This window comes from Aythya ferina (assembly GCF_964211825.1).
Source record: "Aythya ferina genome assembly, chromosome: 1".
Classification (NCBI taxonomy): Eukaryota; Metazoa; Chordata; class Aves; order Anseriformes; family Anatidae; genus Aythya; species Aythya ferina.
Window position 1 is genome coordinate 78,882,184 of NC_140296.1, and position 27,786 is coordinate 78,909,969.

Sequence of the window (27,786 nt, forward strand, 5' to 3'; positions counted from 1 at the left end):
TGACTCCTGAATAACTTACAGATAAAAGCTCTCTGGGAGAAAGGGAAATGCAAATCCTGTTCTTGTTCCGTAAAGATGATGTCAGAAGGATGCTTTTTGGTCACAGGGGTGACGTCTAACTTAAGTACTAAACAAAAGGCCTGGGACGAACAACTCTTTTCACATCTTACCATTTGTTCTTCTGCCACCTATGGCTTCCACTTACTTCCTCCTGAGGTACAACTCCCTCATAAAGATGAACAAACTGAACCTCTCAACAAGCCACCTGAGGTACGTACCATCTTTGCATATTAATGGAAACACGTTAGACAAATAAAGATAGAGATTTTAAAACACAGGTTTCCAAAGTTTAATACGTATTTTCATATTAAGACTACTGAAGCATTCATTTCTATCAAATGCAAGAGGAAAAGGAGATGGCTGACACCTCCACCTTCCTCTTAAAACGATGCTACCCTGCAACTACACTGAACCAGGTGAGCTGCTTCTCCCATGCTGCTATTTGTAAGTCTGCTGCAGCCCCAGCAACCCACGGCCTGCTTGGCAGAATCAAGCCCCGTACAGCCACCTGCCGACAGGGCTGGAGAGCTCCAGCCCCAGCCCCACGTGGGGGAGCACAGACGTGGTCTGCAGCATCCAAGGTCCAAGGCACAAATGGAGAGCTTTCCACATTTCTCCTTCAGCTGAGGGAAGAACATGCCTCAAAAGCATCTCACAAGCACCACGCCTGTTGCAGAGAGCACTCTTATTTCACAGTTTTCTTGGAAACCTCAGCAATGCAGATGATGAAGATAGGTTTAAAAGTTTGTGTGATGACCAAGCCAAGGAAGTGGAGCAGACATTTACGAGGTCACCATCCACGCTGCTTTGGCTGTCTCAGGTAGGGGAGAAGCAGGAAAAAAGATGTTGGTCAACAAGAGTAAAAACTAGAGTCCGATGGAGCAAAAGGCAGATGAAGAACGGGGAGAAGCATTTACCAAAAGCGAAAGCAAAAATGCATGGTGACAAACAACCTGCATGAAAGTCCATATTTTCCAAAGAAGTACAAAGGCTTTACACAAAACCACAAACTTAATGGTTCTGGTATTATTCAGACAAGTTGAAAAACACGGAAAATTCCATTACTCCCTCTTCACAGGAGAGGCAGTGGCAACTGTCATCTTTCAGAGGAAAAGAAACCCAAGGGGGAAAAAAAAAATATCTACCAATCGCAGATTTGAAACAAACATACTCATTCACCATTTCCTTTCAGTTTTTAAAAAAGGTTTTCCCCTGGCATGAAAATTTTAAGTTGAGACAACATTATTTTGGGAACAGCTGGAGGCAATACAAACAGAGGCTTTAATGGAAAAAAAAAGTCATCGCATTAACAATTGACAGACCATTATGCTGCAGTAATGAATTGACATGACAGTACTTTCCTTTGCTTTGCTTTGTCTTTAAATAAAGGGCACTGTCTTACTGCCTGTTGACTGCTACAGAATGGTTCCCAATGTACTTGTAATGCTGGATTTGGTCAATTAGAGCAGTCATCTTCTCTTGTATGTAAAAAGGGAACAAAGGAAAACTGCATAAAGACAAACTATGCTTCAAAGGCTAAATTTGGAAGCGCAATAAATAAAGTACATGCAATTAGACAACTTACTGAATTGGTTGGCTTGTGAACCTTCCTTTCTTGGTTTTTGTCCTTTTAGGTCTTGCAAATATGAAAAGACAACTTACTGTATTCAGTCCTTTGTATCTTTAATATCTTTAATGCTTGGAGAATTAAGTACACTGTCTAGGTCTGACAGGCGCTGTAACTCAGTGAAATGACTTCATGATTTTCAGCAGCCTTAGTGAAGACCTAAATGCTACCAAAAACATCCCCCAGAAGCACGGAGTACTAGAATTATCAGTTAGATGAAGAACCAGAACAGACTACCCTGACAACACAAGCCCCTAAAAAGTAGATACACCAGGTGATGGTGATGGCATATGAAGGTAAACAACTAAAGTGGAAAGAAATTAAAACTGCCTGGAAGGAGCTTTAACCAAACATACAGCACATCTAGAATACAGGATAAATTTGGAGAGCATTAAAAAGTCTGAGCTCATACAGCCTCAGCAAAACTCTGATCACAATAAATTTGGGGCTTTCCAGGAACACATAACTTGATTGCACCACATTATATAAAAGCCATGAAGATTTGATATGATTTTCAAGGCAAAAAAAAAAAAAAAAAAAAAGAGGTTGTTTGTGAATAACCATACCCATAAGTTGTTAAATCATGCAGCAAGACTCAAGAGTCTGCCAGTTTCGAAGGCTCTACTGTGCAAGTCAGCCAGCCAATGACTGCAAATGCCCACTTGTGAAAACAACAAAAAAACCTGCTAAATATGCACACTCCTAAATTATCCAAGTTTGCAGTAGGTCCTGAAAAATGAAATAAACCTGAAGTTCTCCTTCTTGGCTAGTCTGACGTGATGGCTTTCTTCTCTTTGAAACTTTTCTTTTTGCCATTAGTGTTAAGGCTTGGATTTCACCATTCGGACAAATATAACTTCCCGCCTACACCTCAGGCCTTCTTAAGTCTTCTAAACAAAGTTTGCAAGATACTGTCCTCTGATGTCTGTGACCACTCTGTTACCTCCAGCAGACTCTGGAATTAAGCAGGCACTGGAAGTGAGCATCTGACATCAGCTAGGATTCATTTTAACCCATTCGATTACTCTTCTACACACTGCTGAGATACAGACCGTGTGTGAGAACCAGCTGCATCTAACTTGGTACATCAAAGCTCTCGTCACACATATGAGAAAATTTCCTAATTTTGCAGGGCTTGCAAAACATCAGACCAGTGGCAGTCATCCTTCACAAAGCCAAATCAATCTTCCACCCTTTGTACCAGTATCCTCTTCCTTATGTGCCCAAACTCCCTTTCTGTTTGTCCCATTGCTCTTGTTTTCATGTCTCACACTTCAGTGAGCTGCCCATATGCATATATTGAACTCACTCACGGCACTCATTTCACAAGAAGAGCAAGCCAGGTGTCTGCTCCCAAATGTATGTAAAGGTGCAGGGGTCAAAGGCTATGAACTCCACCTGGAGCCCCTTATTTACACTGGGGAAAGAGAACTTGAGACACGGCCTTCCCCTAATGCTCCCTAACAGCTGCCTTACACTCCACCTGATCAGCAGGGTCACTCCTGGTATTCTCCTTTGACGTGCCCATTAAAACTCTCACCTCCTTACCGATGGCTCTCCAGGAGATGGACACCTACATTTCAGGTATTACTGAGCTTCATAGTACTCAAGTTTCCCTGCAGATCTGCTCCTAAAGTGTTGGGACTGCCCAAGACATACAGATCGGGAATAAAATGAAAAGCTATCAGAGGGGAATTAAGTAACTGTGGGTTTCTCTCGTGTATTTGCATTATCTCAATTGTCTTGAGCATCAATACAGAACTGTAATGGTTCTTCAGCACAGTACAAAAGATAGAACATGATAGTGTCATTATGGATTGCAGCTTAATGAATCCCTAAATTTGATTTTGTTCAGAGAAGGCATCCAAGAAAACGAGCAACGCTACCTCATAGAGTGATGGAGTGATGCTGCCTTGAACAGTCTCTGTACCAGCTCATTTCCATACCATGAGGGAAATGATGATTTCCCCCTCTGCCTGCTGCTTACATTATTTGAGAAACTTCAACAGAATTAAAAATGCATTTTATTTTCATTTTTCCTTCTCCCCCACCATTCAAGAAAAAATTAGTTCTGAACAAGTTCATGCTGTACTTTTAATTACTCATGAAATTAGCATTTGGATAGCACCAGTCACCCAAGAGTTCCGTAGCACTTCTGTATTTCCATTAAATGCAGTACTTGTTTACTTTTTCAGGCTTTGAAGAATTAGACAGTCATTGTCCTCACTTTATCATACCATAAAGAAACTTCAAATTATAAAGAAACTGAGGCATGCAGCAGGTAAAGGCCAGATCCCGCTCAACTTTGGACAAAGATCTGGAATAGTGTCACTGAAGAGAATGAAGGCACACTTACTCAGAACTAGGCTACTATAAGGAACAGAGCAGAAACCTCATTATCCCAAAAGGCTCCACGTGTCTCTGGCAGATGAACAAAAGCAAAATCTGTACTCAGAGTCACAAATCACAAACCTCTTCCTGATTCACTTGCTCATCATAAAGGACCAAATCATATTTTTAGCAGGAGCAGCAAGTGAGGGGTCAGGAAGGGATTAAATAGCTCTGCCAAGGTCATACAGGATGTTTGGGACAAAGAGCATGTGAGCCCAGATTTCCCAATTTCCAGGACACCTCTTCAATCACTCACATACCTTCAAACACCGTTACCATAATAATAAAATAAATTCAAAGAAATTGTACTGCATCTCTAGCATTAGTTGAGCATCTTCAGTTATCCCGTGCCTCACGAACGGAACATTGCAGCAGTGGCACAGGGTTCTCTGTTGTAAAGCACGATGCGAAAGGTTTGGCATGTCACGCACTGCCACTGAGCTCCTGAGCTCACATTCCTCTGCTGAATGGAGAAATGGTGCATCACACTGATAGCAAGCAGGAAGCGAAAGCTGAGGTGTCTCAGCTCACTGGATACTCTCTGATCAAAGACCTTAGATTAACACGTTTTTCCCCTCTCCCACCCAATCATTGCCTTTCTTACTCATATTTTTAGAACTTTTCCTTCTTTTGCTGCACAAAGAAAGGTCTATTAAACATTCATTTGGGCTATTTTCTATTTCAACATAGTACTTTTTTAAAACAGATCATAAATTTGATCTGTGGCCTGCTACATTTATTATGCAGTAAGCTACCAATAAATATATTCCTTTATATTTTTAAAGGGATTTCACAGGTAGGGAAAAAAAAAAAAAAAAAAAAAAAAAAAAGATGATCAATACCTCTGAGGATCATGACCTGAGAAATATATTAAGTCTTTGGCTTATATTCCTTGCTTAACAACTTGGCTCCAGATCAAGATGAAAATAGACACTTGTGGTATAGTACAGAATGAAGAGTACCTTAGGGATGCAGGGGGAGAAGAGAAAAGTCTTGAAATTTTACTGTTGAGTTAGCCAAAAAAAGAACAAACAAAATGGCTGCTCCATATTATAAACTAGATTGAGGTTCACCCTAGGGCTTAGTGATGTAATGAAGCACTTCCTCTGGGTTCCCCTCTCAGACGTACAGCACATTAACTAGATTTAACCTTAAAAATTCTGGAGGTTTTCCTTCGGAACTGAAGACGAGTATTGTCTTCTATACAAACATATTATGACTGCAAAGAGGAGAATTATGTTCTCTCTTACAGATAAAACCGTCAAATATTTTCTTAGACTTATTTCTAATGAATAGCACTTAGCTGCACCATCAGTCTTGCCTGTTTTATTCTGTTTGGCTTGTTCACTTGCGGTGCCTGTTTCCATGCATTGTTACAAAACCCAGGAACTCTGAAGCCAGCCAGCACTCAACATTATGGCCACCAAACACCAGAAAAGACACACAACAAGCACAGACTTACGCAGCTCTTCCCGATGTCTCTCTGTCTGGGCAAAAAACTGGCGAAGCTCCTCCGTGATCTCCATGTTACTCAGGTCATACTCTATCTCCCCTTCAGACTCAGAGTCCTCCTCCATTTCAGAGTCCCTGTCAGCATCCTCCATTTCTGGGTGGGCATCTGCGTACTGCTGAGCTCTGCCATGGTGCTGAGCTCTGCTATGAGGCTTATCGCTGGAAAAATAGTCGTGGGTACGTGGGGAGTCGTTCCCATCCCAATCTGAGTAGCGGCTGCTTGGAGAAGCTGGAGAAGGAGGCCATGGTAGGTAGTAGAAGGACTCCATGGCTTTCCTGTAGGCTTTCTGGTGCCTACGCATCCAGCGCATGGCTAAGTCGTAGTGCTTCCAGTACCTGGCGTACACTTGCTGGTAATACCATGGCTCCTTTTCCTCCTGCATCCACACAGGAAGGGAGACACACAGACACAAAAAAGGAAAACAGCAATGGAGAGAAGAGAAACTGCAAAAGCAAGCCTTAAGCTTGCATTTTAATCATCAGTCATTTTTTTTAATACAAAAAAAAACACAACACATATATATAGCTAATAGAAAAGGAGAAGTATTACCACAGTACTAGTGCAATATACTTTCTTATTTTTATAAGAGATTTTTTTTTTTTTAAATCATCACATCTACCAATGAAAAATCAGCAACAGAGAAGCTGTACCATGCAGGAGGTTCCCCCCTCCCAAAGTGTTTGTACTGCTGTGGTGGAAGCGGGTTCTTTTTAGGGAAAATGCTGTGTAGGTATATTCCACATCTCCTTTCACCCTTCCCTGAGTTGTAAGAACCGAATCATTCCAAGGTGTATGTATTACAACCTACACCTGATTCCCAAATCCGCAGACAGAAAACACAAGAGATTAAAATTCCTCCATATTAAACAAAGGCATTCATTTTATCCAGTAACATATTTCCTCCATCTGCCTGCCAAAATAAGTTTCTCAGAAAAGGTCAGATGGCAATTCAGCCAAGTTCATATATCCATCGTGGCCTTGATCAAAAACAAGACTGCATTTAGCCAACTGCCAGCTGCCAGTAAATCTCCCTTTTGTATTCATCAGCAACCAACATATGAAAAGGGGTAACAAAGTACCACTGATAAAGTGCCTGGAAAAAAATAGTTCTATAGAGTGAAACATATTGCAACACACCTTCTCCTGTCTTCCAGCTAATCTGAGTTTTCCTGAAAAAACATGGTTTTACTCTGTTCATATTTCATCAGCAGCTAAAAAGCCCCACAGTCCTTCTAGCCTTAAGCTCCCTTCATACAGGCCATTTCACCCCCCTCGTCATCCTACTGTCAAAATGAGGAGATAACAGAGGCTATTAAAAGAAGACTATATAATAACCCAGCATCTAGAACAAGTAAAACAAACTACATTCTCCCCCACCCCCAACTGAATTTCCACAGAAAATCTTTTTTTCTTTGCAAAACTGAATGCCTGTTAAATCAGGAGAATTTTAATTAAACCATGTCTTGGCAAATGCTCAACCTATGGCAAGATTAGCAGAGGTTTTCAGAAATGAATGTGACATTTACAGCCCTTTATTAATGTTTTTTTTTTTTTTTTTTAAAAAAAAGACATACAAGAAAGAAAATTTTCTTTAAATCTCTTTTCTTGATCTGCACTGACACAATTCCACAGCCTTAAAAGAATTACCTTCTGGGAAAAAAACATCCCCAACAAAACAGAAACAAACAAACAAACAAAACCCCAAAGAACTACTTTGCATTTAATGCTAACAATACAAAGCAAGGTTAATTTCATTTATTTACACTTGTTTTCATTTTCTGGTTCTCAGGCGATAATGTAAATGCTAGTCAACTTGGAGAAATAATTATTAGTACAAGAAAAACCCCACCAAAATGACCAATAATCTGCTATGTTTCCCTTCTTTCTTCCCTCTCCTTCAAAATCAAGCTCATTACTCCACTAGAGGTCCATCAATGCTACCTTTTTAGGTCATTGGTAAGTGCTTTCATGAACAAAAGATCCCCTGCTAAGAGAGTCCATAAAGAAAAAAAAAAAATAAACTTGCATTCCTTAGTAACTTCTTGTCAAAAATTGCACCCTATTTGTGAAGGGATAGAGGGTCCAGCTATCTGAGTGAAAAGCCCAGACAAATGATCTTGTTGGAAAGCAACAATTCATGGACGTGAAACTTCATAGCTCTGATTCTCCTCTTGGTCTAACATTGCTTTGCTGCAAGCCTTCATTTCAGAAGATTTATTCCTAAAACGAGTGGGTGCAACAGAAGCATCTGCCTTCCATATGGAATTTCTTCACTCTTAATCATCCAATGACCTAAAAGCTAGATATACAATTTAAAAAAATATGTATTTATCGTTCTTATTTTGCTTAAGAATGTCACACTGACTCCTCATCCTTCAGCAGCCAGATGAGAACATTCTGTTGTCCAGTCTGACAGATTCACAGGTTACTTTCGGAACATTTTATTTTGTACACTACTTTAAAAAAAAAACAAAACCAGTTTTTAAACATTGTAGATCTGTCAAGCTGCATATTCTATATAATTCCAAAGATGACAATATATTCTTTTAAAGCTCAAAAATTATCTCCAGTTCTTAAATGTTTCTAAAAAGACCCTTGGTGACTTTACTGAGAGCTCTGGAATCCAGCTGGCTGACTAGCTCCAGTTGTTAATTTAGGGGAAAGGAAGACAAAAAGCCAGTTCATGTAGACAGAACTGTGATGTTGATGCCTGTCCAAATACTTTTTGTGGCTTTTTTTTTGTTGAAAGTGACCCTTAAAAAAAACCCTTTTACATTTGAATTTTAAAAATCCATCTGTTAAAAAAGAAACTACAGAAATGTTTTACCGTGGGGTGGAAAAGGGAAAGGAACACTTCAAAGTCCAACTTAGGTCTATGTCTGTGCTTTTTCAGCTGCAGAATAAATGGAAATAAGAGATTTCCTCAAGCAAACAAAAGCTATAAATCTAAGGCAAATGATCAGAGTCTTCTGTTATTTTCCTGTTACGTCTCTGGAGTCTTTCTTACAAGGAGTAGACAAATCGCTCGCTGTTGTAATCTGAATTCTATTTCAAAGCAATTTAGGTACTTTCATATCTAATTTTTACATGTCTGTATTGACAGTTCAATAGAAGTGTTTATATGCATTTTATATATAAAACACGACTAAGCTACCATACAGACACCCATAGACTGCTTACCATCTCTCGTGGAGTTTGTTCTGGTGCTCAAAGTGAACTAGAAAATAAAATAGCAGTTTTTTAATTCACAGAAGCATGCAAGGTCACAAGTACTGAATATATTTTTGTTAAACTTGAGTCTGGCCTATAGCTATTAAATATCTCTTCTCTGTTGTGGCTAGCCAAAGTCTCTTATTCATAGTTTTTTATTAGCCAGTTAAAAAAAACAACAACATTCCTTAGAAAGCCCAACCCAGAATAGGGGAGCCTTCTACCACAACACAGCCTAAATGCTGGGACTGAATGCTTTTATTTTTTTATTAAACCTTTATTTTCTAAATTAAATGCAAAACAAACAAACAAGCAAACAAAAGCTTAAATGAAACACAGCGTTCTTGCTTTTTAGCAGCATTTGCACAGGAACATCTGTAGAAATAGCAGTTACCACAAAACGCTTAAACCCATCTTAACTCTACTTAAGTACTACATTTTCTGGTAACTTATGGTGCACTTATAACTGCATATAATCCTTTCTTTCACTTTCTTTTTCTTCAGACACCTGATGATGCCTCACAGAAAGGAAACAAACCAAGTCAGGTTGCAATCACATTTTCAAATGTGAGGAAAAAGTGAAAGGAATAGGGCCAATTGGCAGAAGAAAGAAAAGCGAGGGTAAGGGGAGGATGGGAAAGATCAAGGGCATGACCAAGATTTCTGTAACCAGTCGGCAGGATTTGTAATAATCATCATTTTCAATGTGATTTGCCAGCATGAATCACTGAGAAATATTCCAAATTACCTCGCTACCTGAGAATTGTTTTATTACATTAGCTGCTTCATCCACATTTCTCCCAGTACTGTTACCCACAACTCGAAATTGATGTTATGTTAGTGCCTGTGAAAGGTAACGGACCCAGCAGACTAAACCATCACTGCCACTCCTAAGACATGGTCAAGACAGTGCTTACTTACAACTGTTGCAGATTTATACCTGCATAAAACTAGGATTTTTCAAAATGCATGTGAATACAGGACATAGACCACTTGTGCTGTGTCACATTTAATGCTCCTGTTGAAACAGCAACTTTTTGCTTCTTAAGACAAGTTATACTGAATGAAAGGAAAATGAGGATGAGCTACATTGAAAAAAAAATTTAAATCATGAAGCTACCACAAAGACAAATTATTGTCCTTTGCACAGTACACACCAAGCTCAAACCCATAAACCCACGGTTACACCGACAAGAAACCCTACATACATGAGCAGTCTCATTGCGATCAATGGAACGACTGATACAAGAAAAGGATTGAGGCATTAGGCAACCAAAATGTGTAAATTAATTGTATTCCCTCCTGCCTGCTTGGAAGAGGAAGAATAGGACTCAGAGCTGAGATCGCTGTAAAACACTGCAGTGACTTGTAACTCAAAACCTGCACCTACATATAAGCTTTGTGGGCTGTCCCTCTTTGTTCATCTCAAACACCTCATTTCCCATGCTACCTAACTCTCTTCAAAACTTTTAGCTCCACTCTCATGACTTACATGTGTACCTTCTGTCCCTTTTCCATACACATCTGGACATTGTCAAGGTCACCATAAATGTCTTTTCCTCACGCTTAACATCTGAAACCCGTGATAGCCAATTCTTCCATTTTCTACTTCAGAAAAAATAGGTATGCATTCATGATCACTCTATTTCCTCCTATATTGCAAAAAGATTCTTTGAACTAGCTTCAGAATAAATAAAAATCAGGTTCAGAGGTTAATGTAAATACACTTTTTAAAGCAGTAAGTGGTGAAGTGTGATACATTACTTTTAATACATATCTTGTACATACACTCTCTGAAGGGGAAGGTGGAAAGAGGGAAAAACCTTGGTGAAATTATTTGACTCTGTTAGTTTACCAAATACGAAAAGCCTGCTTTGCCAAACACAGAAACTTTACTTTTTTTCATAAATTATTTATGAAGCATGACTAGAAATATAAAACAGTGTAACAGTGCTGCAAGCTGCAACTCTAAATTAAAGAATGAGTTTGTTTCCAGCTGAATTAGTCTTTGAAAACAAACTACATAAGATATGAAATATGACAAGCAGAAACTAAATGTGATAGCTCTACTTCTGTAATTCATACGTTTAAAAATAAAATATGAAAGCAACTACACATATGAAACGTGTCAGCAAATGTATAGTTTAAAATGATGAAGATATGTTTGTCTATACTGATTATTAATGATGAAAAAGTTTTTTGATAAGTTTTATTACTTCCTTTTCTCAGTTTTGGAATATTTCCCCGCTGATAATTAAGTACAGATATATTGTCTTTAATCAAAACATGCCCGTCCTCTTCAGGGAAGTATGCATTAATGGAAGTAAATATATCTGATCAAAGCAATATCAGCATTAAATTTGATTGGAGTTAACAGAAGTTGTGAGAGTCGTATTGTGAGACTTGGTAATACAACACATACGATGGGAGCAAAGCCATCTTCTGGTGTGTTGGATATAGTGCTGCCACATGGCTGCCATATTGCTAGCTACAGGTACAGCTCAAAGACCTATGAATGTGGGATTGAAGAGGTTTTGACTTTATGCAGAACACCAATGAGCAGAAAATTAATTAAACTGTTCCATGGTATTGAAATAAGAATATAAGATATTATTAAAGAAAGGTGAGCTTTTGATAAACACAACATGAAGACTTCAAAAAAATATATATGAAGCTTTCCTCAAAAAGAAAACTTTGTTTACATCAGAAGCGCCCAAAACAACAGACACACAGCAGATCACATCTCGTGCCCCCTGCTGCTCGTGTCTCTGTTCCTTCAGACTGTGAGAAATGCCTTCTTCAATCAGACCAGAGATCTCCCTAACTCAGTAGCTAGTTTCTGGCAACAGGTAGTAAAAGATACTCAGAAGAACAGAGAATGCGCACAGGAAGTACTTTTCCAGCTACATTTATCCATTTAGCTTGATTTCTGAAAGTAGTGGTTCAGATACTTTTTAAGCTTCCAAATGGTTTTGGTATTTAAAGCCAAGATGTCACTTCTCTGAACTCAGGTTTCCATGACATCCTGTGGCTGTAATTTTCATAATTTAATGTGTTAAACATCAATCTGTGCATCAAACTCACCGACTTCAAACTCTTGGAAAATATTCCATGAGTTCAGTAAGAAAAGCAAGCCATCTAGCAATACCAGTAGTGTGCATCTTTCCACAAACACCTACTTCATTTTTTATTTCTAATGCTTACTCCTAGTACAGAATTACCACCAGGAGGGGAACTGTCTGAACAGTGTTTTGGTGCTGTGCTTCAGATTAATACTGTGCATCGCTGGTGTATGATGTTAACTTCAATACCAAAGTGCCCTAGTTACAGTCATAAAAACGTAAGCCTGTGATTGGTAAGACAGTTGGCTGTACAAATATTTCCCTCGAAACCAGTAAAAATTCCCAACAGCTTCCACTGAATTCTTGTTTGTGAATGGCCGTAAACACAAGATCGGTCTGGCACTCAGGATTCAATCATAGCTCAGGCAGGAAAGGCAGCTGAGCTGTGAAGACCTACCTATCACTAGGATGCCTTCACACCAATGTCCTTACACCAGCAGTGATATTTCCTGCAAACAGAAGGGAAACAAACTACACGTAAGGCAAAATTATGTTCACTGCAAGGGCTATTGCTGTTTAAACACTACACCTGTAATTGAGGCATGCTGATCAAACTTTAGGGTATATATAATGACACTTTTTACCCAAGAGAGTAATCCTATGCTGTTTCCTAAAAGATGGTAAATATTCTTAGAGACCCAAGACACAAACCCTGAAGCTGTTTGGGCAGAGTAAGAGGTCGAGTGAAGCGCTAAAGGCCGTGCAGTAGCCACTAGTGCCAGTTGGCTTTTGTTTCACAAGACTTTGCCAGCTTAGCGGGTGAAACCTTATAGCTTTTAATCGCAAACCCCATGTCCTGCTCTCACACACGAGGGGCCCAAGATCACTCTTTCAGCGTTACCCCCTCCCCAAAGCCCGGCCGAGAGCAGCCCCGACCCTGCCACACGAGGGGGCCGAGGGGCTGCCAGGGCGCGGCGCCCACCCCGCCGCCCTGAGGCCGACATTTTGCGGAGGCAAGGAAGGGAAAAGCCCCGACCCCGCACGGCGACCCGGGTGCAATAAACACCCTTCGCCCGCCCCCCACAAGGCACCAAGCCCTGAAAGCAAACCTAATTCCCTCCCGACCTGCTCGCTCCCCCCCTGACGCCACCGCTCTCCCCCAGCCCGTCCCTCCCGCGGCAGCCCCGGCGCGGGGGCGAGGCTTCGGCCGCAGCCTGCGCAGCAGCACCGCCATCCCCGCACCCACCCGGGCACCCCGGGGGTCCGGCGGCGAGGGGAGCCCAAGGGAGCCGCCTCCGGTGTCTCCTCGCTCCCTTCTGGGGCGATGGAAGCCAAGGGCGGCGCGGCGCGGCCAGCAGAGCTTCCTCCGGAGGCTTCCGCTCGACCCCTCGCTGGGGCCGCGGCGCCATCTTGTGGGGCCGCCGAGAGACGGCGGCCATGGCCCCCCGGCAGACTCCCTGCGGGATGGGGTCGTCCCAGTGCAGCCTCCTGCCCTCGTCCTTTTAAAAAATGTGGCTTTTTACATTAACAGATAGTGATAGGACATGGTGGAACGGTTTTTAACTAAAAGAGGGAGATTTAGATTAAATATTCAGAAGAAATTCTTCACTCAGAGGGTGGTGAGGCACTGGCACAGGTTGCCCAGAGAAGCTGTGGGTGCCCCATCCCTGGAGGTGCTCAAGGCCAGGCTGGATGGGGCTTTGGGCAACCTGGGCTGGTGGGAAGTGTCCCTGCCCATGGCAGGGGGCTTGGAACAGGATGATCTTTAAGGTCCCTTCCAACCCTAACCATTCTGTGATGCTGTGATTTTCATAGGATGGCATGTCAGCAGCCTGCTCACAGCCTGTTGTGTCAGGGGGTGCATGTTTTCGCACATGGCAAACTGATGGGTGAAAGTTGCAGACTGCAGAACATTGAGGTTAACTTGGAGAGTCAACTAGGTAAAAAAAGATATTGGGGAAGTCATATATGGGATATCTATTCGTCATAAAGGTACACTTCCAGCTTAGGAATTCCCTTAGCGAATTACTGGATGCTCAGTGGGTGCAGTAAAAATCACAGGATCACACAAGCACAGGATGGCTGAGGCTGGTAGAAACCTCTGCAGGCCACGTGGTCCAACCCCCTGCTCAAGCAGGGACATCCAGAACAGGATGCCCAGGTGGCTTTTGACAATCTTCAAGGAGGGAGACCCTGCAGCCTCTTTAGGTGACCCCATGCCAGCGCTCAGTCACTCTCACAATAAATAAGTACTTCCTGATGTTCATATGGAGCCTCTCGTGTTCCAGTTTGAACCTGTTGCCTCTTGTCCTGGCACTGGGCAATATTGAAAAAAGAGTCTGCCTCCTTCTCCTTTGCACCCTCCCTTCAGGTACTTATAGACCTTGATAAGCTCCCCCCTGAGTCTCCTCCAAGCTGAGCAATCTGAGGCCTTCTTAGCATTTCCTCATAGAATGCCTTGGGTTGGAAGGGACCTTAAGGCTCATCTAACTTCAACACCCTTCCATTGACAGGGATGCCACCCACTAGATCAGGCTGGCCAAGGCCCCATCCAGCCTGGCCTTGAACACCTCCAGGGATAGCGCATCCCTTCTTCTCTGTGCAATCTGCTCCAGTGCCTCACTGCCCTTACACTGAAGAAAGGAGGTACCAGGAGAAGAGGTACTACAGGTACCTTGACCATCTTGGTGGTCCTCACTTGGAATCCTTCCAGTAGGCCGAAGTCTTTCTTGTAATGGAGAGCTCAGAAGTGGAGCTCAGAAGTTCCAGGTGCCACCTCATCAACACTGAGGAGAGGGGAAGGATCACCTCTCTTGACCTACTGGTGATCTTTTGCCTAATAGAGCCCATAATACCATTAGCCTACTTAGTGTCAAGGGCACATTGTTGGCTCATGTTCAACTTTGTGTCTACCAGGACTCTCGACAAACTAGACTTTGCACCACTGCCACTGGCCATCTTGTTACATACCAGCTGTACTTGACTCTGCCATCTTGTTACATACATTTAAGCAAAAGCATGTATTACTGCTGAATTTTTGTATGTTGTGTGGAAGAAAGGCATCATCAGGGCAAATTTCACGAAGATATGGCATCTGTGCTGTTTTTATTCAGGTTGTCAAGCTCAACCAGAGACTTCAAGTAACATATTACGAATGCTGCTGTGTACATTTAAAAAAAAAAGTGATTGTATTGCTTCTTTTAGTTTTGTAATATTTCAGTTTAGAAGTCCATTTATTTATTTATTTATTTATTTATTTATTTATTTATTTATTTATGTTGGGGGGGAGATAGTATTACTTGTTACAAGACATATTTTCTCTTAATTTCACCACTTCTTACTTACTCCGTCTACCTACCTTACTTAAGTATCTTTACAACTGCACAGTTATTCTGTGTGGAAGCACTTTAAAAGTTATCTGTCTTATGGGACCTACATGGATATCATATTAAATAAACCTCTAATTACATACGTTTTGTGAGCAGTGGGAGATCGGCCTGCTGAAGACTGATTTCTTTCTTCTTGCTTCACCTCATTGTCAATGGATCGCTTCTGAGTCTGTCACTTCACAAAATATCTGCTGTTTTAAGAGCTGTTTACTTTGGAAGCCTGTGTATATTTTTCATTGATTTAAAGTTTGCCTTTTATCAGAGAAGGAAGCCTTTAGCAGAAAGGTTTGCTTAAAAAGGCAACCCCCTTACACAGTCCCTCACACAACACAACAGAATTGAAGATCTTGTGTTAATTCTTCATTCTTGGTTCTTAAATCTTTTTATTTTACACCCATGAAACATGAAAGATGTAAACTTTCATGTAAACTGGGTCTAGAATGAAGTGCACACCCCTGCAGTTTCTTTCCCAAAGCTAGCACAGGTGAAGAAAGGGTGGCTTCTGTTGACTCCAGCATGACCTCTTCCCTCCCAGGTCTGGGACCAGAGACATTACAGGGTAGGTTTGCTCATACTTAACAGTTTTATCAGTGGTGTTGCACAACACAGCAGGACCCTCTTGAGCTTTCTTCCATGGCTATGTTCCTTTCAGTTTTCAGTGTCGCCCCAATGGTTGAGCATTAGCTGGGAACTGGGCTGAAAATTAGGATTGCCTGACAGGAAAATGAAATGCCAGAGTAGAACAGCTATGAGAGCAGGGCAATTACCTCATAAGGAGCAGCATTTGCAATTTGCATGTTTAAGCATCTTAGAGAACATTTGCCAGATACTCCGATTCATTAACTGACCAATTAATTAATTAATTCTTTTAGAAAAAAAGGGGTACAGCGACTTGGGATTTGTTAAAAATGTAAATAGCTTAAATCTGCAACATACTTAACCACTTATATAAGACTATAAGAGTACTGTAGTCATCAAATCTGAAAGGGTGGTAGTCTCCAGCACAGGGGGGCGATGATAAGAAGTTGGAAGCTAGGTGCTGACCTCTTTTTCTTGCACAACTGTTCAAGGAGTATACATCTGTAACACCCAAATATGTGGTTGGGTTAAACTGCTGCAAATCCATATGCGGACCATTACTTTGCAAAAACTGTTGCTTTAGTGTTGCTCTACTAAGTTAGGGGTAACCCAAAATAAGTCACCCCTAAAGCTCTTGACTAATCATTAACCAGTTAAAGCACTTACATTATTGTCTGTTTGTCCTTTGATAAGACAAAATCATATTTAACATTGCTTTATTTGCAGCAGATTTTCAACTATAATGCAAATTCTATTTCTGGATTAAAACAAAACTTACTTGGGTCTAGCTCTTGTGTAATCTCAATATGAAATTCTTAACATTTCTAGGAAAATTTGATGCCCCTTTCTGGTGTGTGTCTGTGTGAAGGAAACTACATGTGAGATTTCTTTTACTTAGCTCAAACTTTCTGAGAAGGGAAAGGAACAGGCTATATAGGCAGGACAGGGGAGAGAGGCAGAAGCATCATTGAGACAGTCTAACTGCCAAATAAAATAAAAATATTTTCACATCTATATTCATATAATATGAATTAAAATTTGGCAGCACCTCTGAAGACTTTCCCCACTGGATTATGGGCTACTATTCCCTTTGCTGTCTTTCTACATGTACAGCATGACAGTGATGTCTACACCTGAGCTGGTCACTCTTGAGATCCCATTATGGACATTGGTAGAACACTCTAATGCTTTTTGGGTACTGTTTATATCTGATGTCTGTTGGATATCTACTTTGGGAATGAAACACACCCCAGAAATCTTTATTTCTTCCAGTGACTTTCAAGGAAACCTGAAGCAATTCTCATGGGGTACTGTTATCACAGCTGTGTATGTTTAGCCACATAAAAACCATGGAGAAAGCATTTAAAAATGCAAAAAGTTATTAACTCTGTGTATAAAACATAACCCCCCACCTAAGCCAATAGATGGCAGCATTGTAAAATAGTAATGCGCAAACCTCTGCTTCAAACAGCAGTGCTGGGGTCTGAACTGGTTGCTCAGGAGAAGCAAAAATTCTGCCAAATAGGCCTGACAAGTAGCTCTGTCTCGCTAAAATATTCTGTCTTCTCTTAGCTCTCAGATGGCACGAAGTCCCTCTTTTTCTTGAAGGCTAACAAAGGGACCTTGTGCCATCTAGATTTTCAGAGCCTGAAAAATGAAAAAAAAAACACCCTAAGGGTTGAGCGCTCAATTAATTTCTATTTCCAGAGGCTTAACAGTGGAACATTTGGCATAGCAGCTTATGATGATTTAGATAAGAATTTTATGTGTTAATTTTATGCAGTATACACACACAATAAAACACTATAATGATACATTGTCTTCTTGTCTTTTAATTTTATCCTGTTGGTCTTTAGTCACTGAATCTATTTTATATCTTTGTTAATTTTGCCATTATTATACAAGAGCAGCATCTAAAGTTTTTAATTAGGAAGTACAAGGACAACGTGCTGTTTCTGTTATATAGAAAAAAAAAAAGAAATGGGAATTATTTCACATTTGTTATCACTTATTTTTCACCCAGAAAACTCTCAAATAATGTCAGACATGCTTCAGCACAGGAGGTTCGGGCTGAACATGAGGGGGCATTTCTTTACTGTGAGGGTGACAGAGCACAGGGACAGGTTGCCCAGAGAGGTTGTGGAGTCTCCTTCTCTGGAGATATTCAAAACCTGCCTGGATGTCATCCTGCACGATGTGCTCTGGGTGATCCTGCTCAGCAGGGTGGTCGGGCTAGGTGATCTTCAGAGGGCCCTTCCAACCTTGGCCATTCTGTGATTCTGTGTAAATGCCTGCAGTCAGCAGGCAACACGTGAAGAGGCCACAGTAAGGATGGAGACAGTGAAACCATCAGAAGATGTGGGCCAGGTTTTGGTTCATTTATCTAAGGAGAGACTCAGTGCCTTGACCAGAGCAGGGCAGAGTTGTATAGCCAAAAGGCTGCGACCACAGTGGTGAGAGAAGGCACCAAGTCTGTTTTATGCTGTAAACTGAAAGGGGGAAGATTTAGATTGGATATAAGGAACAAATTCTTCCCTCAGAGGGTGGTGAGGCCCTGTCCCAGGCTGCCCAGAGAAGCTGTGGCTGCCCCATCCCTGGAGGTGCTCAAGGCCAGGCTGGATGGGGCTTTGGGCAGCCTGGTCCAGTGGGAGGTGTCGCTGCCCAGGGCAGCAGGGGTGGAACCTGATGGGCTTTAAGGTCCCTTCCAGCCCAAACCATTCTGTGATTTCATGGTACTGCGTTCTGTGCAGGCAGAGTGGCTCCCACCCCACCAGCGGTTCTCCTGGCTGACAAAGTGTGTATTTGATACAAACTACTAATGCCTGAATGTGGCCCTGAGAAGGAGTGTCGAGTCAAACTGCATGTAGGACAAGCCAGCACTATACCTGGCTTCATGATTACCCTTCACCTTCTACTTTTATAACATTACTAAGCCCCAAATGATTCCCAAATGCATATGGAACACTCACATAAGAATACTGAAGTAAACCCCATAATTATCAGCATGTAGCCCACAAAACTCATGATGTCAAGTTAATGTCCCAACCTAATACTTTATCTACTCAGTAATATGTGGTATAATACTTTCTAAATGATTTTTGACCAATGATGTTTAAACAACATTCATCATTTTAATAGTATTTTTTCCCCTCTTTTGACAAACATTGCGTATGAGGGATACAGATGACTTCCCAAAACAAACTTTTTTTTTGTGTGTGTGCGTGTGTGTGTGTGCGCTTTTATTTGTATACCGAATTCCTTCATCGATCTCTGAAATATCATGAATTGCCTAAGACGTATGGATATAAAAATTCCACCTGATAGACATTTTGTATAGAAAGAGTGCAAATCCTGTGACTTGGGATCAGGTTTGTTCACTATTTTGTTTGTGTTAATTTCTGCATAAGCTTAAAAATCATCTTTCAAATAGAAGGTCAACTTTGATTGACTACAGGTTAAACCATGTCCCACTTAACCATGTCCCTAAGCACCACGTTCAGCCTTTCCTTAAACACCCCCAGGGACAGTGATGCCACCACCTCCCTGGGCAACCCATTCCAGTGCCTGACTGCTCTTTCTGAGAAGAAATGTCTCCTCATTTCCAACCTGAGCCTCAGTTAAAATCACTCAGTTACATATTTGTCAGTCCTTTTAACTGCTTCATTTATTAGCATTGCCCTCCATCATTTTATTTATTTATTTATTTTTAATATTTCTCTTATTTTTTGTACCTACCTGTTGTGCCCACAACTCTTAAAGCTGTCTCTTTGTAAGCTGTAGCTCTCTTTCAGTTGTTACTGCAGATGCCTCACTGATGCTGTTTCTATGACCTTTTGAATTTCCACAAATGCAAATGTCTGTGCCCAGTGCAGTAGGTGAAAATAATCATATCCATAGCCACACCTGCATCCTGAGACAGACCACAGCTTGCTGACCGATCTTTCTGCTAAAAGAGGGCTTAGAGGAAGCAAAAGGCTTTCTCTGTGTTGTCTCTGTCATCTGTTATAAAAGCTTTAGTTGCAGTTGCTTTGAACTGAGACGAGAAGTGCACTGAAGAGCCATGCAGAATATAGATTAGGTGTGTGCTGATGGTGACCTGTCCCAAATAGGGGGAGGCTGCCTGATCCTGCAAGTGTATTGCTTAATCTCCACATAGCTGAGAGTGATGAGTTGCCTATTGCACTGCTCAGAGAGCTGCAGAAAGTTCTGGATACAAAGGCAGGAGATGGCAATGGCTCGATCCTGGGTCAGAGCTGAGCTCGGTGCACAGGTGGATTGACCCAGCCACCCTGAGAAGTCAGTCTCAGCTGCTTCTTTCAGCAGCCAAGGATTTAGATGACCACCAGCTGTGGAGCCAGTACAAACCTACTGAGCGGCATGGCTCTGATGGCAGAAACACATCTGAACTGTTCACAAGTCTCTTCTGGTCCAGGAACTACGCATGGCTTTTTAGTTCTTTAGGGTCAAATTAAGTCTGTGAAACTTAAAACTGACTCAGGACTAGATTAACACTGAGAAGAATTAAAAAAAAAAGGTAGTAGAAAAGTACATAAGTGCATGACTTCGAGATGCTTAATTCACAAGACAGGATCCGAAGCTGAAAGCCATGTCTGAGGTTTTCTGTTCAACCCAGGGGGAGAGCTGGGTGCTCCAGAAGAGTTATCTGAAAAATATTTGTGCTGGGACCTGGGTTCGTTCTACCAACTTTATGCTTCCAGATGAAGAGCCCATGCTCCCTTTATGCTCAGGGAAGAGCGTAGATCTCTGAGCTAAGATCTCTGGAATGGCTGCTCCCATTGACCTTAGAGTTCAGAAATAAGCTTAGGTATTTCTGCTGGGTATTCAAGGGTAGGCAAGAAGGTGGGGAAACCACGATGTGAAGACATCTTTACCTGCAGCTATTCTCTCAGAAAATGATGTCTCACTCTTTTTTTTAGGTGGCAATGAGAAGTCATGATGAATGTGCGCCCTCTGATTATAGAAGGGCCCGCTGAGCACATCACTTTCTTAGAAAATGAAAGATGTGTGTTTAATTCCTTTCAAAACCTCCAAGGCTTAATAGTCACCCCCAGGAGAACAAACAAACCGTTTACCTCTTGCTGACCATGAAAGCCTGACCCCAGTTTATAGACCAACATCAGCATTTCATTTTTCATTCCAGTGCTTGTATAATTCCACAGACGTTACTTGGCGAGTCTTTTGGTTAGCTTTGCCAGTGGTATGCAATGCTCCAGACACAAATATTTTGGCCAACTTAAATTTATAAAAAAAGAAAAAAAAAAAAAGAAAGAAAAAAAAAACAACAGACAAGCAAACTGACTGGAAATTTAGGGAAACAAATAACTTGTTTGTTTCAGTAGGAGTGAGTAATTATGAGAAAAGTGTTAGGGGGGGTCATAAACTTTGAATATTTTGAGCATCAACAGCTTGTTTATTTTGTCTGATCATCAGTTGGACCCAGTTTCTCTGTGTAATTACCTCCATCATGTTATTTCAGTAAGAATGCTCTTGTTGATTGAAGTTTTCATGGAAATATTTGTTAATGTTCTCAGTGTAGCTTGTTCCCTATGGGGGCATAAGAAGGGAAGCAACTTTCCTCAATAAAATTTGCGAGAAGACTGAGGGAGGTGTCATGTAGGCCTCTCCTCCAATTTATTCTCAGTTCTCACCCATAAGATCTGACTGTTGGTGATATATAGGAAGCTGATTTCTGCTTTTGGGCTGGAGCAATGTAATTTTAATCTTGGAAATATCAGACAGAATTATGTGCTTATACATCGTATGTTAAATATGAAGCAAGATCTCTGTTATTGAGAATGGTAGGATCCACTGTTTATGGGGATTTGCTTATATATAGAAAAAAACAAGACACATTGGACATATGAGGTTTGTTCTACATCAAATATATTATTTTTTCCAGCAGCCCTGTCTGGTTCTGGATCTTGCTGAGCAGGTATGGCTGTGTTGGGTTATGCACATGGTACAAAACCTCTGGAACTTCCTCCCACACGCCGGTCCAGAAATCCCAGAAAAGTGGACATATTCTGGAGATTTTCTCCATGGAAAATTCCCGAGTCAGAAAAATGTGCTTCTTCAGGAGAACCCAGCTGCATGCAAACCCAGATAAATGGCTTACATGCAGCATGCAGTTACTGCTGGTTTGGGAGACACGAATCTCTCTCTACAGGGCATCTCATTCTGAAGGCTTCACTTCATTTTCTCTTCTCAGTTCTGCCTGGGTTCAAACTTAATATGAGTTGACTGATAACTTTAGGGTATGGCAAACATTGATAGAGACTAGTTTTGGAAATTCAAGATGTTTTTTGGAAAATTTAAATAAAATACGGAAGTAAATTTAAATTAATCAATCTTTGTACAGGAACTGGCCTTTTAACATTGCAGGCAAACATTTTTTCTTTTGATTGTTCCACGAGTGTTGCTTCTGGGTCACGTTACAGCTAGGTTACATTTGACTGAGATACTCTGGCTGGAAGTCCCAGACAAATTCTGAGAATCCTGAAGGGTGCAAAGATCTTAACTGTGAAGCAAGGGTTTTAAAGAAGCTGGGTACATGTCCCGCTGCTGGGTTGGCTCCTTTTGATCCTGCATGCTTTTAAGCTTTCTGCCACCTGAATAATTTTGCTATTGTTTCCTTGCTGTCTTTGATAAACTTCATAAGCAGAGACTGGACCTCTTTCTCAGAAAGGAACTTCTGGGTACTTCTGGTACAAATTCTGTGCATCTATCATTCTGGTACAACCCTGGGAACCCCCTACATGCCAATTGCTTATTCCTTCTCAGAGCTCTGATTGTGAGGGAATGGTGGCTTTATAAGAAATATGTGAAAGATGAAGCAAGCAGATGCAGTCTTGGTAAGCATTTCAAAAAAAATGATGACTGTTCCAAGTACCTTGCACAAGAAATCAGAACAAGAGCGAATTCACATCTACCTCTACTCCAGTTTTCTCCTTGCTCTGGAACTGTCCTTGGGCCCCTTCCTCCTGCAGCAATGATATGTCCTCTCCCAGCAATGTCTCTATCCTGGCATGCTATCCTGGTCCTATCCTTGCTGCCTTATCTCCTGGACTCACCTGTGCTCTCTCCTTAGACCAAAGTACTTCATGTCAATTAAACCTTTTACCAGTCTTCACATGCCATCCAAGGTCCGACTAGATGATCCCCCACTCAGTTACTTCTCTTGTGAAGTTTAGGTTTAGGAAAAAAGCTGGCCAGTGTCATAATGAGCTCTTCGTCCCTTGAGATTTCCATGTGGTGGATGACAAGAATTTAATGACTAGAAGAGTTCAGCCTGTCTGTGGAGTTCATCTTGACTGCATCTTTCCTGGGGTAGCCTGGAGATAGCAAGAGAGCCTAAAGTGAGCTGGACTAATTGCTCTGGGATATCACAGCCTGTTCCCTGCTGTTCTCTTTCCTAAAGACTCAGCTGTTTTTTTTTTTTTCTTGTTTTTTTTTTTTTTTTTTTTTTTTTTTTTTTTTTTTTTCCTATCACAGGGCTACAGTTGAAATGTATTTATTCCAGCTGACATGCTCAGGGTCTTCTTGCTGTGGTTGGCAATGTACGTGTTAAGTCACTTAGGAGGCCTGGTATGCAGGCACAGTCACACCACATGGCCAGAGGTGATATGCACAGAGTGACCCCAGGAGAGGGGGGACCTTGCTGTGCTCCTGAGACACTGCATGTGTGATTTTATGAGTGAGAAAGGTAGTGATGAATAGTCTCTGTTACAGGTTATGTGACACATGCTGGCAGAAAGATGGCATCGCTGCATAGTTGCTAGCCCTGAATCGCCATCCTTGGAAATATTAGTCCAACAATAAAGTAAAATAAAATAAAATCAGAAGATAACACAAACAACAGAGAGAGTAGACAAACTCTGTATATGAAGTGAAATTGCAGTCTTCACAAACACAAATTCATAGTATCAATCTGTTTTTAAACTGTGCACAGAGAGACTCCACAAAGCATTTTATAACAATTTGCAGCCAGTCAGACTGAGTTCGTAGGCACAAGCTTTGAAACTCCTGCTTCCTTTTTAAGAGAATGAGCATTTAATTTATTACTGATGTCATCCTTTGCACAATTTTTAGCAGAGAGGTCAGAGAAGGACTAACTACCTGACCATATCAGTCATACTGGAATGAACTGGACCAGTGTTCAGTAATTGCCCTGTAAAGACAGTAAAAGGCATATAAGTGCATGTAGCGCCTTTGCAAATACGTGATGATAAATTGAGGTGGCATTCATTCCCAAATCATTAATTATGAATTGTTCATCCGTTCTCTGTTAATTTAAATGTTCTTTGTGGTTTTTATCTTCCCAGTTTGGTATCCTATGATTTACAGCTGAAGCATCTCTCTGTTCAAGGAGAGATTGCGATTTCCAGGGAGACTTCTATAGAATGAATAATGAAGCACTTTTTATTAAATGACTGAGAAAAGCAAAATCTCACTACCAGTATTTCCTGGAGGGTTTATCTTACAGGGAGGTGCACATGGCGTTGACTCACTGTAGCATGAAATCTTCAGGAGTAGAGATGATAATCTGCCTCTACAAAATGAGAGAAATTCTGGTGTGATAAATAATGCTCACTTCCAAAAGCAAATTCAATGTTTACTTGTTGAATATCCCAGGCATGTGCATACACACAATATTGCCAGACAAACCAGAGATTACTTCACTTTTGTTATTTTGTATTATACTTACTGTATGTTTTACCCAGAAACACAGGACAAGCTGTGATATTCACTAGACATGCACCAGATATACAAATCCACAATTTACTAGCATAGACATGAATATGAATGCAATCCTATTGTGGGAAAGGAGATGGAGATTGTTGTTTGTGTTGCAAGTAGCTGGAAGGTATTCAAATGCTGTTGTAATGGATGCAATACTACTTAAGTGGATAGATCCAGAGGTGGTTCCAGAGATTTATTCCTGACAAAATAATTCCATTCTTACACATCACCATTCTGTGGCACACTTAACCAAAGGAAAAACAAAACAAAACAAAAAGCTCATATAATGCCATTGTTATTTTGGAGGTTTATGAGGTCACCATAAAACTCCTTAGTCAAGATCTTTTTTGTCCTTTTTGGAATACTATTCCTAGGAAGCAACAATTAATTTATGAGAATACACACACTGAAAATCCTTCTCAGAGTCCTTCTGGCTGGCTAAGCTTGTACAGATTTACCAAGGCTTATCATATTGCTATTGGTTTAATGGTGTTAGGTTTTCAGAGGAGATTTTCATGAACTATTGCAACCCCCTTGCTAGCTTTTAATCCTTTCTTCACAATGGCTATGACCTGTCATTACTGTGAACAATAAGGAAGCTGTCCTCAGCTAAGACTGTGGTAGTTTCCATAGCATCTTTGTCTCCACTGCATTCGTCTCTGGCTAAGATAGTCACTTTGCAGACAGTTAGTCTGAATTTAGACCATTTCCTGCAGTAGAAACACTTTCACTGACTTCAGAAAGTATACATTCAAGCTAACAAAGAGAATCAGGTAGGAGGCAGCAAGAGGAGAGGCATGTTTATTTGTAAGTGTAAGCATTAGAGGAGAAAGCAGTGGTATGACAGCGATGTTTGTAGGCCAGCAGTAGGAGATGGCTATGCTCGGTGCATGTGGCACCAAGACCTCAACTATGTGCCACGGTCTGAGTTATTTGAGTATGGGGATAATCCTCATACCAGTTCATTTTACCACATGCAGTTGCTGGCTTGGACAGAAATAATTTTTGATGCATCACTCTGGTGCCAGCCCTGTGGGGTGCTAATAGAACATTGTCTGCTCTACATACCGTCATTAACTTCGTATCAAACAGTTTCAGGAGTTGTGTATCCTCAGGGTACCTCTAGTCGCTTTGCTGCTGAGAGGAAAGACTGCTGTTTGATGCACTTTCATGCCGTAATCAGGGGCAGGTACAACTGCAGTGAAGGTGGGGCTTGTGACTGTCATAGGTTGAACTCCATGAACCAGGCAGCGCAGTGATAATGTGTAGGGCACGTTCATGCCTCCAGGCACAGCCCCCCTGACATTCAGTCCAGCCTGGGGGTGGGCCATCTCACCTTTTTCCAAGCAGGCTTTGCTGCTTTTAGAGGGACCCCCACCGTTGTTTCTGGAAGTGCTGGGATGTGAAGGTAGTGTAAGGAAACTTGTGTCTCGTCATTGTGTGAAATTGTTCCCAGTGAGACAGCTCTTCTGCTGGAGCATCTCTTGCAGCTGGGAGCTGGCATCCCCTGGGGGGAGTTTCAAAGGCACAAAGCTTCTGGGGTGCTGCCCTGACTGCCCTGTAGGCACGTTCTTTATTCCTTCCCAGTCTTTACTGGGGCATACCTTTCTAGATGAAAAAGTGCTGTACAGTGCACATAATATCTTCACAGAATCACTTAAACCCCAGACAATAGGATTCGGGAATTCAGAGAAAGTAAACTATCAAAGTAGTCATGGTGAAGGAGCAAAACCAGGAGAAATAGCAAATATGCAAGCCCCAGAAAAATGCTGGTAAGAACAGAAAAACTGCAGGCAAAGCTTTGTATTATAAAGATCTAAGAGCTGAATTCCTTCCCCTTTCATTCCTTCCCTCTCATTTGTCTTATTACCATTCTTATTGCTCAAGAATTTACAGAAATCTGTAATTGGATATTTTTCATTTTGAAGTAAAGCTCTGTGCCTTTTCTTGGCATCAAAATACTATTCAAAATTCATTGTGTTAGATTGTCTGGGCATTGCTCGTAGGATGTTACATTTTTCAAACTTTCAAGACACGTAGCTTTCAAGTTTTTTAGTTTAGATTAATTTTGGCTCATTTTATCTTCCTAGAATAGATTTAACTGAGATCTCAATGTCTTCATTATCTTGTAATGGTTATAGAAGTCTTTCCATAGCACATTTGTACAAGTTATAGTCTTTGACACATTTATGAGGGTTGTCAACTAATGAGATGCAGATTTCACATGTGTACAACTGGGGCACATTCCTCAACTTTCATTAAAGAAGAAAAACAGGAGGAGCACGATACTATTTGGGCTTTACTGGTGCGCAGTCAGAATTTTCGGTCTTTATATTTTCCCTCTCCACCACTTGAGGAAATTTGATGACACTATTTGGGAGGTAACAATATAAAGTATTTTAAGTCATAAAACATTTAAAAATCATGGTGAATGCAGCTTTTATTTAGAAAGAAAATAAAACAATCTTTTCAAAAATAGTTATTGCACTGCCATAGATCAGCATGAAGCTGTGTGGGATATTACTAGATAACACTGTATGCTCAATCAAAAGACCCAGCCTACCCATTTTGGAAATGCTGGGGTGGGATGATGTGCAGAATGTCTATTCATTGTGTAAAAAGCATTGGTAAGATGTGTTCTTTGCCTCTTCTTCTTGAAATTTCTCTCTTTCAAATGCTGGGGTAACCCCTCTTTGGTAGCCATGTGGAGAACGTCATCTTTACTTTGAGCTAGCACACTGTGTGGCTTGGGGTGGGAATTGGGCAGCGTCAGGGCTGTGGGGTGGGATGGGGAATGCTCCATGTTGTAGTGAGCCCCTGGCTACCACTTTGACTTTTGCAGCACAACACAGACATATGTAGACTTACATATACGTATATAGTACTTTCATCGCTGGGCACTAACCACAAAAGTAACTCTGTGCCCTGATTCCTTACCTCTTCAGCCCAGGCTCTGAAAGGTTCAAGGGAGGTGGTAGCAGACACTCCAGCAGCACAAGGGCAAGGCAGGGGCTGGGCCAGGAGGACCAGGGGTGCAGTGCAGCTGGGGGGTGGCGCTGGCAGCGGTGCCCAGTTCTGCTGGGCATGGCTGGAGGCACCAGAACTGGTGGGGATGACCCACTCAGCCAGACCTGGGAAGGAGTAGTTTTGCTTATGGCCGGGGTAGATGGGCAGAGAGCGCTGGCTAACAGGTAG

General features: G+C 41.4%; 1 protein-coding gene across 3 annotated transcripts in view; it reads right to left on the reverse strand.

The window, feature by feature from the left end:
• Window positions 1-13,255, reverse strand: part of GEMIN8 (gem nuclear organelle associated protein 8) — a 25,380-nt gene extending 12,125 nt beyond the window's left edge. Inside the window, exons 1-4 of one of the 3 annotated variants that reach the window (XM_084508143.1) lie at window positions 13,110-13,255; window positions 12,321-12,372; window positions 8,772-8,808; window positions 5,541-5,967 (exon numbers count right to left, since the gene is read on the reverse strand). In XM_084508143.1, the coding sequence (XP_084364269.1) occupies window positions 5,541-5,967; window positions 8,772-8,774 (430 nt within the window). In that variant the 5' untranslated portion in view covers window positions 8,775-8,808; window positions 12,321-12,372; window positions 13,110-13,255. Of the gene's footprint in view, window positions 1-5,540; window positions 5,974-8,771; window positions 8,809-12,320; window positions 12,373-13,109 lie in introns of all 3 variants that reach the window. The other 2 variants (XM_084508142.1, XM_084508144.1) reach the window with 2 other exon arrangements.
• Between the last annotated feature and the right edge of the window lie 14,531 nt (window positions 13,256-27,786).